The sequence below is a fragment of the Canis lupus genome, chromosome 4, assembly GCF_048164855.1.
Source record: "Canis lupus baileyi chromosome 4, mCanLup2.hap1, whole genome shotgun sequence".
NCBI lineage: Eukaryota > Metazoa > Chordata > Mammalia > Carnivora > Canidae > Canis > Canis lupus.
The window spans coordinates 34,854,500-34,871,385 of record NC_132841.1 but is presented as its reverse complement, the minus strand read 5'-3'; the positions used below and the strand labels follow the sequence as shown (position 1 = coordinate 34,871,385).

Below are 16,886 nucleotides of genomic sequence, written 5' to 3'. Positions count from 1 at the left end.
AAAACCTCCTCGTGGAAATACGCGTGTCCATAAGCAGGTGCTCTGATCTGTTGGGGGTTGTTTCTAGCGAGGATGCCTAGATTTGGGAAAGGGGTTATTGGCCACCTGAACCAGGGCTGCAGGCAGATGCTCCCCTGGGAAAACGGAGGGGGCTCAGCTCTGGCTGCAGGCCCGGGTTGGTGGGAGCGGCTAGGCTGCACCTGGCTTAGGGTGGGATGAGGGGGGATGTGGCGGGCCTCTCACATTCATTTTACAAAGGGGCTGGGGTCTCCATGGTGTAGTTCCCTGTCGGCCACCCAGGGTGTGGGCTGACATCCCATCGCAGATCTGGAGCCGGCCAGGACTGGGGTCTAGGGAGCCTCACCTCACCTGTGGGCACCTGCTGCCCTTTCCCTGGGGAGGGAACAGAGTGTCCTCTGTAGAGCCAGCCCTGAGAGTCTCCTATGAGCTCCCTGGAGGCCAGGGGGACAAGGGTCTCCCTCACCCCTCTGTCATGACCCTCCATTGCAGATCAGTGGCTTTCTGGCTTCCCTTGGACGCTCACCGAAGACACGATGGTTGGCACATATCTGGCCAGGGCGCCACCCCAGGGTGCTGCTCTGTAGAAGCGTGTCTGGGAACCAGCGGGTCTTGGCCTCAGCCTCTCCTACCAGGACCATTCTGGCAACCTCTGCCCTGGCCACTCCACCCATTCCTCCCTCATGTCCCTTCCCCTCTGCATTCCTTATGTGCTTCTCGCTCTTTCCCTCTTGCTGTTCTCTCTCCTTTTCCCTTCACTCAGCTCCAGTCTCGCTCAACCTGCATGGAGCTCACTGCAGCAGACAGCAGGGGCGGGAAGAGGCGTGGGCCGTGGCGGGAGGGCTGAGGGGCATCTGTGGCGCTCCATGGCCTGGCTCTGGGGCCCTAGACAATGGCTGGTGGAGGTATGGAGACTTGAGTTTGGCTCTGGGGCAGATGGACAGGCCAGGGTGCAGTTCCCTGCTGCTTAGTCCTGCCTGGGGAATTGGGAGCTCCCCCAAATGTAAAGAAGCTGGGTGCAGGGGCTGGGGAAAGGGGGAAAAAACCTTCCCAGGCCTTGTCGTCGGGGAGCAGGGATTCCAACAAGCAGCCTGGCAGGGGCTTTGTGCTCAGGGAGAGACTCCTTGGGGAGGTGGTTTTCACATCTTGGACTCTCAGCTGCAGAATGCTTTCCTTACACGCAACGGACCCAGAGCACCCACCTGCAAGACCCAGGAAGGGAGGTGGAGGCCCTGAGCCTCCCCTGAAGAACCTCCAGGTCTAGGACAGGGAGCACACACCTGGAGAATCACAGCTGTGGGGGAGGTTGGGCTGCCCCAAGGCCTGGGACGACGATGACGGGTCACAGAGATCCTTCCTGGGAGCCTTCCATCCTTCCCTTTTTCTCCCGCGGCATGTGCTCATGCTTTGTGCCAACTTTGGCCTGATCTTCAGAGGGCCTGAGGAAAGGATGGACCTTGTGGGCCTCCCAGGGGGGCGGTGGCAAGGGGACCCTGGATGTCAGTGTGAGAGTCCCAGATGGGCCTGAGCCGGCGTGTGGTTCTCCACCCACCTTGCCTAGACAGTGTGGGTCGTCCAGGGACCAGACCTCTGCGGTCCAGCTCGTTTTTTTTTTTGACGGAAGCAGCTTTTCACGCAGGTAACTGTTGGGACTGAGCACCCAGGCCTGGGCCCCAGTTTCCTGACAGTAAATGGGGATAAAGATGGGTCCTTACCCTGCAAAAATAAGGTGCTCTATCCATCTAGGGAGGACACACTGTGTATGATTTTCTTCCTTGTCACCAGGCAGGGCTCCAGCAAGCAGCAGCCCTCCCCTACCTGGGCTGCCAGCCACGGGCGCCTACACTGTGCCATCGGCAGTGGGGTGGCGAGGGTCCCTGGAAGAGGTGCAGCAGCTGAATGTGGGTGGGGTGGGGGGCAGGGGCATACCAGCAGGTCCGGCCCTGGCGGCTCCACTCCCCCACCCTCAACCTCGGGGGGAAAAGCAAAGACCAAATGAATAGAAGGCCCGAATAGTGGAATGAGCGATGCAAAAGATTGCCAGCTTGGGAAATTGAAAGTAAAAACCCATGAGGCTACCCAAGAGTAAAAATAAAATAAAAAAGATGGCAGTATAAAAGGAGATCAAATAAAATAAATACAAGCTGAGAAACAGTGAGAATGAGATGAGAGAGGTTGGCAAGAAGGGGCAAGGAAGACCAAGTAGAAATGGACAACGGACATACAGAGGGAGGGCCAAAGCCGCCCGCGGTGGAGGGAAAGGGGGAAATAGGTAATAAATAAGGTGTTTTTTTTTTTTAAAGATTATTTATTTATGATAGAGAGAGAGAGAGAGAGAGAGAGAGAGAGAGATTGTGGAGCGACAAAGCTTTCAGTTTTACAATGATCGGGCTTCCCGGTGAAGCACCCCGGCCTCTCCCTCCGTGCTGCCGGTTCCTCCGTAGCTTCAGCAGTAAACTCCTGGAGCACTCTGACGGAGATCCCGATGGGCCAACGGATCTTGTTGCGTCCTTCTTTATTTCCTTGCAGGCAAAACGGGAATGCCACCTCATGGGTAAGACGCAGGGTGCCAGGCACAGTGCCCACATGCGGGCCATGCTCAACAGATGTAGTTAGAATCAGCATAACGGAAGATCTTCGTAAAAGTGGGCACCTGTGCTAGCTGAACTCTGCCAGAGGATTTTTGGACTCAGTTTTAGTTTCTGTGAACTCATCGTTGTGTAGTTAGGAGCACACCAAGAAGGTCGAGTCCTGAGTCTGCCAGCAACTGACCTGGTACCTTGGGGGGCATGTCACTCACTCCCTTCACTGAGCCTCATTTTCCCTCTCTGTGAAAGGGGTATGCATTGTAGGACCCAAGTTTGCCAATCTATCTTTTTTCAGCCCAGTTATATGAATGTAAGGGTGAACTTGCTCATGAGGCAGGGTGGCTTCCCCAGCAGGCAGCTTTTGCAGTCCCAGAGGTTATCAGGGCTTAAGGGGACCAGGCTGGCTGGGATCGATAAGTAATTAAGGGTTCAATGGACCTGATAAAACCCCCAGTCATAGCCCACGTCCCTGGAGCCTGGCAATCCCAACCTCAGGTGGCAGGGAAAACTAAATGTCTGGCCTAGAGGTGGGTGTGCATAGGGACAGGTGTCTTGGGGCCCACCTCCCAGCTCTAGGAGAAATGTGACCTGTGCAGAGTTCCCCCGTGTGGCTGGGCAAGTGCAACCCAGGCCATTCCAGTCTGGCAGGGAAAGCTGGCTTGGGAGTGTAGGCATTTGAGCACCAGGAGATGAGCATTTGGGGATGGTGAAGGACCCCCCCCCCCCACTGTGGGAGGTAGAGGGGGAGGGGGCACCTAGGATATTGCCCCCAGGCAACAGCTTCCAGGGGATTCCAACTGGAGTCACAGCCCCCAGGTCCCAAACCAGAGGGGCCTCATCATCCAAACTACACACTGGTAGACGTCTCCTCAAAACTCTTGGGGTTGGCAGGTTGAAGGGAGTCTTGAGGGCTGTGGCGCTGCCATCACGCCGGCTCTACCTCCCGCACGACACACATCAAGACAATTTCCAACTGGGTCAGAAGCATCACGGGCTTTACTAACACACCGCGGAGGCCCCGACAGGTGAGTCTGGGCATCCCTGACCCTATGGCTCTTGACTTCAGATTTGAGCCCCTCTTGGTGATCACACCCACTCTCTCTCCAAGGCGGAGACAGTCCCATAGGGAGGGACCAGATCGACACACAATAAAATCCATCCTTTATTTCTCTTCTTTCTACAACTTTTTGGCCAGTGAAGGGTGGACTTTTGAGAGAATGAGGATGGGGGAGTGGCGGGGAGGCCGGGTGGGGAGTATTTTAGAACTGGAGGCCCCAGGATACCTAAGCTTCCCCGAGGAAGGGCGTTTGCGCGGCGGAGCACCCAGCTCCAGGCCCAGCCTCCTCCCCGCGCCCGCATTCCCCTCCTCTCGCCCGCGGGCCCTCCTGGAAGCCACCGCGTGCGCTCAGGTGGTTGGGGCCACCCGGCTCTGCCCCCCGCCGCTGAGTCAGCCCCATCAGCCACTGCAAGGGCTGCCCGGCTCGGCCCTGTCTGCACAGCCGCTCCCCCACCCTCTCCAAAGTAACATTTGTCAATGACTCCTGCGTGGTTGGCAGCTTGCGAGGCACACGCGCGCGCACACACTGCATCCTTTACCTCCCTGCCTCGGCTGCCCGGCCGGCGTCAATGCCCCGAGGCCTGTCTTCCTTCTCTCGCGGTGCGCCTCGTTCCCCCTCCCCGCGGCGCCGCTCCCGCTAAGCTTTTAGAGCGGTCACCTCCTCCAGGAAGCCCTCCGGGCTCCTCCTCGCCGGCCGGGCCGCGTGCGTACGGGGCGGCTCCGGGGGCCTCGGCTGCGCCGCGCACCTGTGCCCCTGCGCGGGGAGCTCCCGCCGAGGTCTGCGGCTCGGCCCCGGGCTTTCCCGGGGGGCCCCCGCGCGAGGTGCGCCCCCCCGACCCCGGAGTCTGCGGCGCGGAGCGGGGCCGGCGGGGCCGGGGGCGGCGGGGGCGCGGGCAGGCTCGGCCCCGGCAGCGGGCGCTGCGCCCGGGCCCGCGCGGGAGGCTCCGGGCGCTTGGGAGGCTCCTCACGTCCAGGCGCCGCGGCCACGGCTGCGCCGGTTTCCGGCCATGAATTAGGCTTCAGAGCCCGAGCCTCCGGCCCGACTCCGGGAGCCGCGGCCCGCGGGCGGGGGATGGGCGGCCGAGGTCCGCGCCGCGCCGCGCGGGGGTGCGAGCCGCCCGGGGTCCCCGCGCCGCCGCCTTGGGGGCCCCCGGCCCGCGCCCCGAGGGCAGCGCCCCCGCCCCCGCCCCCTTGCCCCGGGCCCCCCCCCGCCCCCGGCCCGGAGCGCCGAGCCCCGGGCGCCCCCTGCGAGCCGCCGGCCGCCGAGCGCGCGCGGCGGGGCCGAGGCTCCGCAGTCACGTGGCCGGGAGGAGGGCGGGGAGCGGCGGGCGGAGGGGAGGGGGAGCGGCGCCGAGGGGCGGGGGAGGGGAGGGGGCGTCCTCCGCAGCTCGCTCCTCGCCGGGGCTCAGACGCGCCGCGAGCCCGGAGCCGCCCGCCGCCGCCGCCGCCGCCGCCGCCTCCGGAGCCTCCGGAGCCCCGAGCCGCCCCCGCCTCCCGGCCTGGGCCCGGGCCGCCCGCCGCCGCAGCCGCCGCGCAGGGGAGCGCAGGGGAGCGGGAGCCGAGCGCAGGGGAGCGCAGGGGAGCGCAGGGGAGCGGGGCCGGCGGCGGCGGGCGGGCGCGGGGCTGGGCGCGGAGGACCCCGCGGGCTCGCGCTGCACCCGGGCCGGCGCCTCCCGCCGCGCCGCCCTCGGCCTCGCCCCGGCCCGGGCGCAGGAGCCGCGCGCCCGGGGGACATGGAAGCGCTGACGCTGTGGCTTCTCCCCTGGATCTGCCAGTGCGTGTCGGTGCGGGCCGACTCCATCATCCACATCGGTGAGCGCGGGCGGGGGGCGGGGGGCGCGGCGTCCCAACTTGGCGGTCGGCGGGCCCCGCGCCCCCCGCGCCCCCGCGCGCCCCGCGCGCCCCGCGCCCCCGGGGCTCCGGCCCCTGCGGCCTCCTCCGGCGCCGGGGGCCGCGCGTCCACACCCGCGCCCGGGCTCGGGCTGGGGCGGCGGGGGGCGGCGGCGGGCACGGCCCCGGGCGCGCCAAGTTGGCGGGGCGGCATCCCCGAGGCCCGGCCGGACCGGGCGCGGGCGGGCGGGCGGGCGGGCGGGTGTCGCCGCGGGTGTCCGGCCGCTGCCCTCGGAGCCGTGCCGGGCGCGCACGACCGTCAGCCTGTTAGAGTGGACACGGCGCCCGCCTGCCTCCCCGCGCGCGTGTGTGTGCGCGTGTGTGCGCGTGTGTGCGCGCACCTCGGGGGCTGTGTGGGCGTCTGTGCACCTGCCGTGGCCGCCGCAGCCCGAGCCCGGACGGTCCCGGAGTTTCCCGCGGCCCCGGTCCCGGTCCCGGTCCCGGTCCCGGTCCAGGTGGCGGCGGCGGTGGGGGGGGAGCGTGGGCGGCGGGGGGTGGGGAGGACTGTGCGCGCCGAGCGGGAAGGGATGGAGGGAGGGAGGGAACAGGGAGGAGGTGGGGCGAGGCGGAGGGGGCGCGGGGGAGCGCGTGGGAGTCGGTGGCAACAGGGGGGGAATCCCAGGAAGTTGGGCCGGAGGGGGGGTGCCGAGGGCGGCTGCTCTGGGGGAGCCCCTCTGCAGTCGCCTTTCCGGAAGTTAGGAAAGACCAGCGAGCACAGAGAAACTGGGGGCTGGGAGGTGTGAGGAGGCAGGGATGATGGGACAGACGGGAGGGGAAGGGGGGAACTTGGGGGGAGGGGTGGTGAGGCACTAGGACCGGGCTTGAGCTTCGTGAGCTGCATCGCACCGCCCCCCCCACCCCAGGGCCCAGCACCGAACCCGCTTCCCACTCCGGGGAGGGGGGTCGGATCTGGCGGTCAGCATTGCGGCTCTGGGTGTAACGTGGAACCCGGGCCTCCCTCCTCCCAACCAGCCCCCAGCTCAGGGGGATCAGCGGGCCCACCCTGGGACCCTGGGGACCCTGGCGCCCCGGCGAGGGTGGGGAAAGACTCCTGAGTTGCCCAGGCTGCAGGGCTGGGCTCTGGCGAATGGGACGATCTCCCCTGGAAGCGCAGAGTCGCCACCGAGGCGGTGCTAAGCGCGTAAAGGGCCAGCGGGAGGCTGCCCTGGAGATGTTCGTGGTTCTAGAAGGCCCTTTCAAGAGCTGTGCCATAGGAGCTCCTCAGCCCCACCAGGTCCAAAGGCGAGGGGTCTAGGGTACAGTCTCCTGTCCTCCCACATACACGCAGGAAGGAGAGGCGGGGAGGGATGGAGAGCAGGAGGTGGAGCCCCCGGAGCCAGGCTGGGAGCGACCTGCTGGTCATCCAAGGCCCCTGCGCAAACAAGCCCCCAGGCGCAGCGAACTCACTGTGGACCTGCTTGCTCAGCTTCTCTCGAAGGGGGATTTCAGGGCAGAAGGAAGTCATTCCATCGTGGGTTCGGGGCCGGGGACATTGCCCTGCAGGGGAACTTTCTGGCTCCTGCTGTGGGATTCACAGGGCCGTATCAGGGCATTTGGGTGCTGCCCGAGGCCACCCCGGCTTGGCTCAGTCCGTCGTGTGGGGCACGGCTGGGACATGAGGTGGCTTGGTTGCAAGACACGTGTGTGACCTGGTGGCAGCATGTGCGGTGTGCATGTGTAACTCATGTCAACCGCGTGCACATGTGTGCTGTGTGGGGGCTGCACTCCCGCTGTGGTCGGCTGAGGCGAGCTGCAGCCCCAGCCTGAAATTCCCACCTGACAACCAGCTAACCTGCTGGCAGCGCGACCTGAGGGCCAAGGCGGGCTGGGGGGGTGGGGAGGGAGAGTCCCTCCTTGGGCTGAGTGGTAACCCCTCCTCTCCCGCAGGTGCCATCTTCGAGGAGAACGCGGCCAAGGACGACAGGGTGTTCCAGCTGGCCGTGTCCGACCTGAGCCTCAACGATGACATCCTGCAGAGCGAGAAGATCACCTACTCCATCAAGGTCATCGAGGCCAACAACCCGTTCCAGGCGGTGCAGGAAGGTGAGGCCCCAGGTGGCGGGGACACACAGGGGGTGGCGACCCGCTCAGCCGCGGGGAGCCCCCGGTGCGCCGGGGCAGGGTGCGCGTCATCCGACCCACCCCACCAAGTGGTGGTGAGCGGGGCCCCCTGCGGGGCGCGTGGCGCTGAGCGTGTGGGTGCGAGGGCGCCCCGTGCTGCCCGCGCAGGCGTGTGTGGCGCAGGCCCGTCTTTGTTGCCTGTTTGCGGGTGGGCGTGCCTGCGAGCGGGGTACCTGCGTCGTGCACCCCGACCTCCAGGGGCCGCGGGCTTGGTGTGTGAGTGGGGAGCGCCCGGAGCTGGAGCCCGCCGTCCCCGAGCCTGGAGCACCACCCCGGGGCGCGGTGTGTCGTGCCCCGCGGCCCCTCCGGGCTCCTGGCCCTGCTCCTCCTCCCGCTTTGGAGGAGCCGCTCTCGGTTTCGCCGTCCCTGCCGCGGGCGGAGGCGCTGTCGCCTGGGCCAGAGGTGGGCGCTGTTTGACCAGGAAAGGAGCGCAGCTGGGCCGGGCGGCTTCGGGAATCCTGGTCCTGCCGCTGTGCCGCCGGGCTGCAGCCTCTGCCTCGGGTCCAACCCCTGGTGGGGCGACAGGTGTGCGGGCCGCGGTCGCCACAGCGGCACCCTCTGTGGCACCCTCTGTCGTCCCCTTCTCCTTCTCTCGCTGTGACCAGGCTCGAGGCCGGGCTCTGGGACCCGAGTGTTTCCTGCCCGGTGCCAGCCACCCTCCCGGTCAAGGGCCTGTGGCGCTTTCCACTCCTGGCACCTGCTGCCTTTCCCTCTTGGCCTTGCTCCCCAAATCCCTAGGTTGACTCAGGCCCTGACCTGGGAGGGTGGAGATGGGGGACGCAGCTGGTGGCACAGGACTTGGGATTCCTCTCAGGAGGACCGGCAGGACAGTGGGTGTAGGGAGGAGGGGGGCTAGCTCAGGGTTCTAGGCCAGCTCCCCATCCCCAGCCCCATTCTCCGTGTCGCATCCTTCTGCTGCCTGGGGTCATATGCTGGCTGCTGGGCTTCTGGGCACCTGCAAGGGTAGGGCAGTCCGTGTCCAGAAGGTCACAGCTGGTGCTGGGGAGAACTTTGTGCTAGAAGGAGGTCTGCGGGAGTCTCTGTTGTTGGGTGCAGAGGAGGGGAAGGCTCACCTAGCTGTGAGCCCTGCAGGCCTAAGGAGGTCTTGAGATGGGGGTACAGACCTGTGGGTCTGAGTGTTTTTGGAGCAGCCGTGAGTGGGATGAGGCCAGCGGTGCCTATTGTGGGGTCTGCTGCTTCCAGCCTCAGGAGATCTCCATTGGCTGATGTCCACTGAGGTATGGGAGGGAGGATCTGTGTCCTTTGGTGTCTGAGTAGCCTACCAGCAGTCCCTGTCCCCCCCTCAACCCCGGGACTTCTCTTCTGTGTGCCCCCCTTGCATCTCCTTGCAAGTGTTTGCTGGGGGCTCCAGCCAGGGCGAGTGAGCCCTCCTTAGGCAGAATGACCCTAATTGGGGTGGGGATCGGGGGTGATGGACTTCCCCAGTTACATGCCACAGTTTTTACACTGCCTCCTGCTTCCTTTGACACTGTTTTGATATGTTTTTCTCTGTGGACAGTCAGTTTTTGTGCTTCAGAGTTGAGGACACAGGTGGACATATGCATTTCTGTGCTCCCAGGGGCTCCCAGCTCGGTGGAGATCTTGCCTGTGTTTCCCACATGCTGTTTTGGCTCCTCCTCATTCCCTGTTGACATTCCTTGCTTCCTTTGACTTCCCTCTGCCGTGTGGAGTACTCCAAGCTCGTTCATTTTGCTTCTGGATGATGCCCAACCCCCGCCGTCCTCCCCCCACCCCATCAGCAGGTCCCCAGGGAGTGAAGATAATGCTCTTGCCCAGGGTTACAGTCTCAGGCAGGTAACACACATAGGCGAACCGGGCAGCTGGACTCTGCAGGGCCTGGAGTGCGGGGTCTGGAGAGGTCATCACTGTTAAAAGGAGCAGCTGTTACACGGCTTTAGATGATTTTACCATTTGGGAATGAAAATCCTAGGGTTGTAGATGAACTTTTTTTTTTTTTTTTTTTTTTTCCTGAGAGGAGCCCCAAATCTGAACCTTTTTGTAAAATCTGATTTCTAACGGTTGTCAACTAATCAAGCAATTTAAGCAACACAGTGCAAACCAAGCAAAACACACTTACGGCAGCCTTCAAACCCCAGTGTACCTTTGTCCTGGAGACACAGGGCTCCTCTGAGGGCCCGTTTGCGGTTGACACCTTGCTTTTCCGGATCTCTATTTTTATGATTGGAAAGATGTTTCAGGCTCCAGGGATGGCAGGTTGACAGCCTCAGGGGGTGTGAGAGGGAGGGTACGTATCTATCCAGAGGTATGGAGCTGGATTCTGATGACCGAGGGACATCTGAAGCCATCCAGGTAGAAGGATACTGGCCAGGTGTTGCTGGGCTGCCTGCTGCCCATAGAGTGCGTGCTGGTTAAGGCTGGCATGCGCTTTCCTCTGACTAGCCGTGTGGGCAGAAACCCATGACCTTGCACAGCCCTTGGGTATCTACAAGGGATGGGAGCACGCAGCCCCTCGAGGGCTCAGGGAGTGCAAAGCCGTGCTCAGCGGCTCCTTCTCCCCAGCTTGCTGGGGAGGCCCTCAGCTCTCCGCAGGTCCCTCCTTCTGCGCTCTGGGATGCTGTCCATCTTGTGGCCTGGTCCTGCTTGGTGGGCACCTTCTCTGTCTCCTGGACCTGGACAGTCATTGCCGCAGGCTGTGGGTGGTAGACATGGTTTGGGTGGCAGAGGAAAGGACTTCTGGGTGGAGGGTGGACGCTGACGGAGGGCAAAGGCACACCGGGGCTCTGTGTCCATTGTGGACTGGACAGGCTCCCAGTGGATCCCCCCAGCGGGCTTTGGATTGAGGTAATGCTGCCTCCATTTGGCCGGAGTGGCAGCGCCGTGCAGGGACAAAAGCTTGGTTGCCGGAGCCCCAGAAACTGGGTTAAAATTCCTCTTGCCTCATTGGTAGTATGATCCTGGGGGGTGGCCCGGCCCCGCCTTGAGCTTCTGTTCACGTATCTGTTAAAAGGAACCAACCATAGTATCTGGCTCCTGGGATCATCGTGAGGATTAAATGAGATGAGACATGTATAAATCGTCTGCAGATCGCCTGTGAAAGGTGTTCAGTAAACACGAATTCCCTCTCTGTCCCTTGACCCAACTGTGAATCCATCTCGGCTTCTCTTGAGGCTGTTGATATTTCCAGCTGCACCACTTCTTAAGCTGCTGAATTCCTTGAGAGCAGACTCTCGCTGACCTTTTCATTTTCAGCATTTTGCTAAACGCCCCCCCCCCCCCGATTATAAAAGAAATGCATCGCTACAGTGAGCATGAATCAATTAAAGAATGGAGAAAAGGAAAAGGCTATGCACGCTCTTTATATAAAATATGGAAAGTACAGAAGAGCATCATGAAGCAGAACAGAATGCTTCAGAATTTTACCAGTTAGTTCCTTCTAGTCTTTTTTCACTCCCTGTATTTTGTAAGTGCTGAGAGCTCCTGTTCTGTGTCACCGGATAGCCTGTTTTTTTTTTTTTTTTTTTCATTTAACATCTTACTGGGTTTTTCTGAAATCGCTGTAAAGTACGTGTAAACACTACTTTTAGCGGCTGCATATATTTTACGATATTCAAGACAATGTATTTTTTTTTAAAAAAATAGAATCATTTCCATGCTGAGATATGCTTAAGTATTACCGAAGAGAACAAGAGAATCTGCTTTGTTGGTCCTGAGATTTACACCTGCAGTTTCTTTGGTCTGATTTTTTTTTTTAAGGTTTTATTTATTTATTCATGAGAGACACACAGAGAGAGGCAGAGACACAGGCAGAGGGAGAAGCAGGCTCCATGCGGGGAGCCTGACATGGGACTCGGTCCCAGGACCCAGGATCACTCTCTGGGCCGAAGGCGGCGCTCAACCGCTGAGCCCCCCGGGCTGCCCATTCGGTCTGATTTCTGTACAAGCTCCCAACAAACTGCCTTTTGAGACACTTGGTCAGTTGATGTGAGAGAATGGGTCCCGTTTAATAGAAATATGAGTTTGATGAGGATTTGAAGTTAGCAAGCGGTAACACCGCAACAATGTTTAAAACGTGTCTTGGATGGAGCTGGCAAAGTCCGTCTTAACAGTCAGTGAAAATTTGCCTTCTGGGTGCGAGAAGAAACACTCGTGTGTCAAAAAAATTTCATATTGTCTTAAACCGTTTGCCAAGAAGATTATATGAGCACGTAGATGCATCGAAGAAGTGGCTGAGCAGGAGCGTTCTCCGTCCGCGGCATTACCTTCTGGAAGTAAAGGGCCTGGGTTATTGGTTACATAGTAGACATGTATCCCTCATAGGAAGGAGAACAATTTAGGGAAGAGGAAGGAAGGAGAAATGTACGCGAGGCACTCTTCCTTTTTTTTTTTTTTTTTAAAGATTTTATTTATTTATTCATGAGAGACATAGGGGGAGAGGCAGAGGCAAGGCAGAGGGAGAAGCAGGCTCCCTGCGGGGAGCCCTACACGGGACTGGATCCTGGGACCCCGGGGTCACGCCCTGGGCTGCAGGCGGTGCTAAACCGCTGGGCCCCCCGGGCTGCCCTGCACTCTTCCTTTTAATGACAATAAGCACAGAAGTGTTTTAGGGAGACAGGGTCAAAGATTACCCAAGTATAGCTTTGGTGTTCGTAGAATAAAACAATGACACCAAGAAATAAGATGAGGATAAAATGGGAGTGAAGCCCGGTGAGGTTGCCGATGTCCGCCTGACGGTCTTGGCCACTTTGTGTTGGTCCCTCCTGTGGTCAGCCTGCCCCTCCCGGGCCTGCTGCTGCCTGGACACTCTGCTAGGTGTCCCTCTCTGAGCTTTGATGCCCCTGGCATCTTCCTTGGCTTCTGTTCAGGGGGGCACAGCCAGTGAGGCCAAGTCCTCGCAGACCTGCTGGCAGACCCGCTTCTCTCGGGGGGAGCCTACTCGGTCAGTGCCCCGGGGACCCCGGCCTCCCTGGCGTGACGTTAGTGATGTCGTAATGGTGCCCCGAGGCCCACGCCATCCTCCCGTCCACTCGGCTGTATTGATCTTCCCCGGGTGCTGAGACAAGCTTTGCCACTCGGTTAGCTGGTTAAAAGCAGAGATTCCTTGTCACGGTTCTGAGGTCCGAGGCCTGATGGATGGAGGTCTCGTTGGGTTAAAATCCGGATGCCGGCCGCGTGAGTTCCTTCCGGAGGCTCTAGGAGGGTGTCCGTTTTCTTGCCTTTCCAGCTTCCAGCGGCCGCATACCCCCTCAGCCCCGCGCCCCTTCCTCGGCTCCCACCTGCAAGGGTGGGCAGGGCCCTTCTCGCAGGTGTCCCTCGGCCCCCACCCTTCTTCCTCCTCCTCGCCAGCACCCTGTGACTTCCCTGGGCCCGCCTGGACCATCCAGGATGCCCTCCCTGCCCTAAAGTTGGCCGATGAGCAGCCTTGATTCTCCGACATGAAGCCCAACGTATCCCCGTGGCGGGGATCAGGATGTGGGCGTCTTTGCGGCCACCGTCCCGCGACCACGCTGGCAGAGCCGGCAGTGCCCGTCGTCGCCAGGGTGCGTCGTCCCCCTTCCCTTCCTTCTGCACAGCGGCCTGCTCTCCAGCCCTGCTGGAGTCGCGTGGGCCTGTGGCCACGTTTCCACGTGGGCCACCTTGCCCTGGAGATGGCCTGCTGCGGGCCTGTGGCCTTACTCGAGCTCTCTGGTGACGTAGTGACGTCCTTCCTGGGCCTGGAAGCTGCTTGTGCCTGAGGAAGTCCCAGGGAAACCTGCTTTCCCCAGAGCCGGACGGTGAGGCCCCAGTGTGTGCCGCCACGCAGGCCTGTACCCCCTTCCTGTCCGGGCACGTTCTCAGGCCCTCCCGCCTCCCTCACGTCATGCCTGGGCCCACCTGGGGTCCAAGGCGGTGCCTGTGCAGAGGCCATGGGCTCTTCTCGGCCCCAGGCGCGTTCTTGTGCGGGACAATGGCTGTGGCTGCAGGTGGCGGCAGGTGGTCACTAGAGGCAGCTGGGGCAGGGAACCATCTAGTCCCCCTGACCACTCACCAGCCTGTGGCTTCAGCATTCTCCTTCACTCTGGGGTCCACAAATGCTCACTTCGGAGACCCCGCTCCTGCCTACCCACATCCTTGTGGTTTGGGTTCTGGGGGCTTCCCCTTAGCATCCCCGTTGCTGTGGCCTCACCCTTCCTGCCCCCAGATTGGGTGGTTGGACGTAACTGGCAGCGAATAGATGGGCACCTGATGCCAGGCGAGCGGGTTGGAGCCATGTGGGTCCGGGTGACACGCGTGTCCTCCTGCTGCCTCCAAGCTGTGGCAGTCACCTCCCCTGGAGACACAGGAGCTGTCCCGGCCTTCCCGCCTGGAGCCGTGGGCTGGGTCTCCAGGTGTTTTGCAGAGGACGGCGGGCACCCAGAGCTGTAGCCTGTAATGGCAGAGAGACTTTCCCCGCATTCTTGTAGTTGTGAGGTCCCCGGCTTTGTCCCTTCCTCCTTCTCGACTTGGCCGTGCTGCTGCCGCCTAAACACCTGGATCGCGTAGCCTGTATTGCTTCCCCCCGAAGCCCTTATGACCCAGGTGGGTCCCTGAATGTGACTCTTCTGAGGCTCGGCTGCCCAGGCCCCTGCCCGCTGGGTGTTCTGCGGTTCCCGTGTATCAGCTAGGAAGACCGAGCGACGTTGTCGTGACAGACAATCCCGATGTTTCAGTGGCTTTAACGTAACAAAAACGTGTCTCCTGCTCGTGCTGCGTGTCCAGCCCTGGTCGCTGTGGAGTTGGGCTTGTCGTGGCCGCTGGGCTTGAATATTGCCAGTTGCTGTGCCACATGGAAAGGGGCCCTGGGGGGTGGTTCTCAGGCTGGAGGGGACGCCGGTCACTTCTGCTTTACAGCCTGGTGGACAAAGCGAGTCATGTGGTTCCACTGGGGGTCTAGGAAGCCCAGACCTACCGTGTGCCCGGAAGGAGGGACAACTAGAGAGGTTTGCTGAGTGACGGAAAAGTCCTCGTGTTTCCTTGGTGGCTCCGTAAAACAACAACAAAGACACAAAACACCCCAGACAGCTTTGGGTATTGGGTCCTGGTGGGGCCAAAGCCGCGGCTCCTGTGGCTTCCCCTTTGCCCATGCACTCAGCTGTCGCCTGCTCTGGAAAGCTCGGGCTTCGGCATGTGGGGTGAGCGGGGGTGGCCAGGAAGCCTGGGTTCCCGTCCCCCCCAGACTCTCAAAAGAGAGCCAGTCTCGTGTGTGCCCATCTTGTCGTCTGTGAGCCGCGGATGGGACGGGCACAGCCTCAGAGGACTTGGGTCGCTGCCTCCTGAGTGGCCGGGGCAAGATGGGCGAGCAGGCCTGCTCGTTGCCGGGCCCACCCCAGGGGCCCCATGCAGCCGACCGCCCCTTTGCCCTCTGCCCAGGCCCCCCTGCCCGCGTCCTCCCCCGGGGGCAGCTCTGGCCGGCTCCAGCCCTGGGCTCGGGCCAAGGGCACGGCTGCCGTGGGCCGGGCATCCTGACAGGCCTGGGGCCCAGGGAGGCATCTGGGGCCATGTCCAGGGTCCCATCGGCTGGGTTCTGAGACCTTCCTTCCCACCTATGAACAACCGCATTTCTGGCCAGTGGACATGGATGGGGGCGGGGAGCCGCGATGCTCGGTTCCGGGCCGAGGCGTGGGCCGGGTAGTGGGCGGTGGCGAGACGGCCCTCTCCGGCTTGTCTCTGGGTCCAAGCTGTGGGCGAGGCGGGCTCCCGGGGGTGGCGCCAGGACTGCCTGCTGGGCCCCAGGGTGGTCTTCAGCGCGGGCTGCAGCCCCTCCCGGCAGCCCTGGGGCACGTGGCCCTGGCTGCTGCTGTCCATGCGTCCGCGTCCTCACATCAGTCTTTCCCTGGCCCCAGACAGGGGTGGCGGACCCCCAGGTGCGCTGCTGCCTGCCCGGCCTGCTCCCCGCCGCTGCCCAGCCTGGCCCTCCTGCTCCCCACGCGGGAGTGGACGAGATGCCCTGGGGCCACGGTGGGCATGGGGGCCTCGTGCTTCCACTGCGGACCCGGGTTCTCAGCCCTGCTGTGCCGCCCGACCCTGGGCAGGTGCCTCCTCAGCAGGCGGCGGGGTTGATGGCGGGGAGGCCAGCTGGACGGTCAGGCGGGAGAGGCCCCGTACTGCCCCGCCAAGGGCCGAACAGAGGCGCGGTCCCCGCGTGGTCCCACGGGGAACCAGCCCCCTCCTGGTTCCGGCCTGGGTGGGGTGGGCTCCCCAGGCCCCGGCAGCGCTTGGGCAGCGTGGAGCTGGGGTGGCCCTCGCGGGCGGCCCCGGAGGACGCACGCAGACCTCTCGGCTCCCATGGAGCTCGCTGGGGCCATCTCCGTGGGCCAGGGCTCAGGGCTCTGCAGACCGCCGTCCCACGCTGTCACTGTCGCGCGGCAGCTCTGCTCCTTGGCCTGCAGCCTGCCTGGCCCGGCCGCCTGCTCCATGTGGGCGGACAGGGGTCAGGCCGGTCCCAGTTCAGATCCCGGCTCTGTGACTCCCTAGCTGGGTCTTGAAAGGTCACTTGCCCCCATCGGAGCCTCAGTTGCACACCTGTGGAGTGGGGCTGCCTGGCGTTGTGCAGACGGGTGTGGAGGGGTCTCGCCAGCAGGGAGGGGCTATGACAGGCCCAGCCCCACGGTGGCCCAGCAGGAGCGCTCAGCCTTGCACGGGGTACTTAAGCGCGGGCGGGCACGTAGGGTGCGCGGGTGGCCTTTGCTTTTCCTGTGTCCTGGCACCGTGGTGAGGGTACATGACACCCCCTGGTCTCTGGGCCCCCTGGGTGCTGCCCCCCATTGGGGCAGGGACGCGGGCCCTGCAGCCGGCCCCTGCCTCTGCTCCTGGCCTGGGGCCGGGGGCTTTCTTGTGTTCTGTGGTCTGGGTGCGGGCAAGACAGGGAGGGCCGTCTCCTAGGCCCCGGCCTGGGCTCCCCGGGTCTGCCTTGACCGTGTCCTTTCGGGGGGCTGGCGCCCCAGCGGGGTGACCCGACCGAGCTCTGAGCTAGGTTTGGTGGCCTTCTGTCCTTGCCAGGCCTGCGGACGCCTGATGCTGCTGCCCCTCAGCCCCTGTTGGCTCCCAGGGTGCCTGCCATCGCCCGCCCCTCCCTGGGGCTCTTGGGGTCCCAATGAGCCCGTGGGCCGCCCCTGAGGCCTGCAGGCTGCCAGCCTGTGGGTACGTTTGTCCCTGTCCCTGAGCCCCCAGCGGGAGCCTTGGCTTGGGTGGCTCAGGGCCTCTCCTGTGCTCCT

General features: G+C 62.9%; 1 protein-coding gene across 3 annotated transcripts in view; it reads left to right on the top strand.

Annotated features, from left to right (window-relative positions):
- The first annotated feature begins 5,319 nt into the window (after positions 1 to 5,319).
- Positions 5,320 to 16,886, top strand: part of GRID1 (glutamate ionotropic receptor delta type subunit 1) — a 638,858-nt gene continuing 627,291 nt past the window's right edge. For all 3 annotated transcript variants that reach the window (XM_072823838.1, XM_072823837.1, XM_072823839.1), the window contains exons 1-2: positions 5,320 to 5,475; positions 7,441 to 7,596. In XM_072823838.1, coding sequence (XP_072679939.1) covers positions 5,397 to 5,475; positions 7,441 to 7,596 — 235 coding nt within the window. In that variant the 5' untranslated portion in view covers positions 5,320 to 5,396. The remainder of the gene's footprint in view (positions 5,476 to 7,440; positions 7,597 to 16,886) is intronic.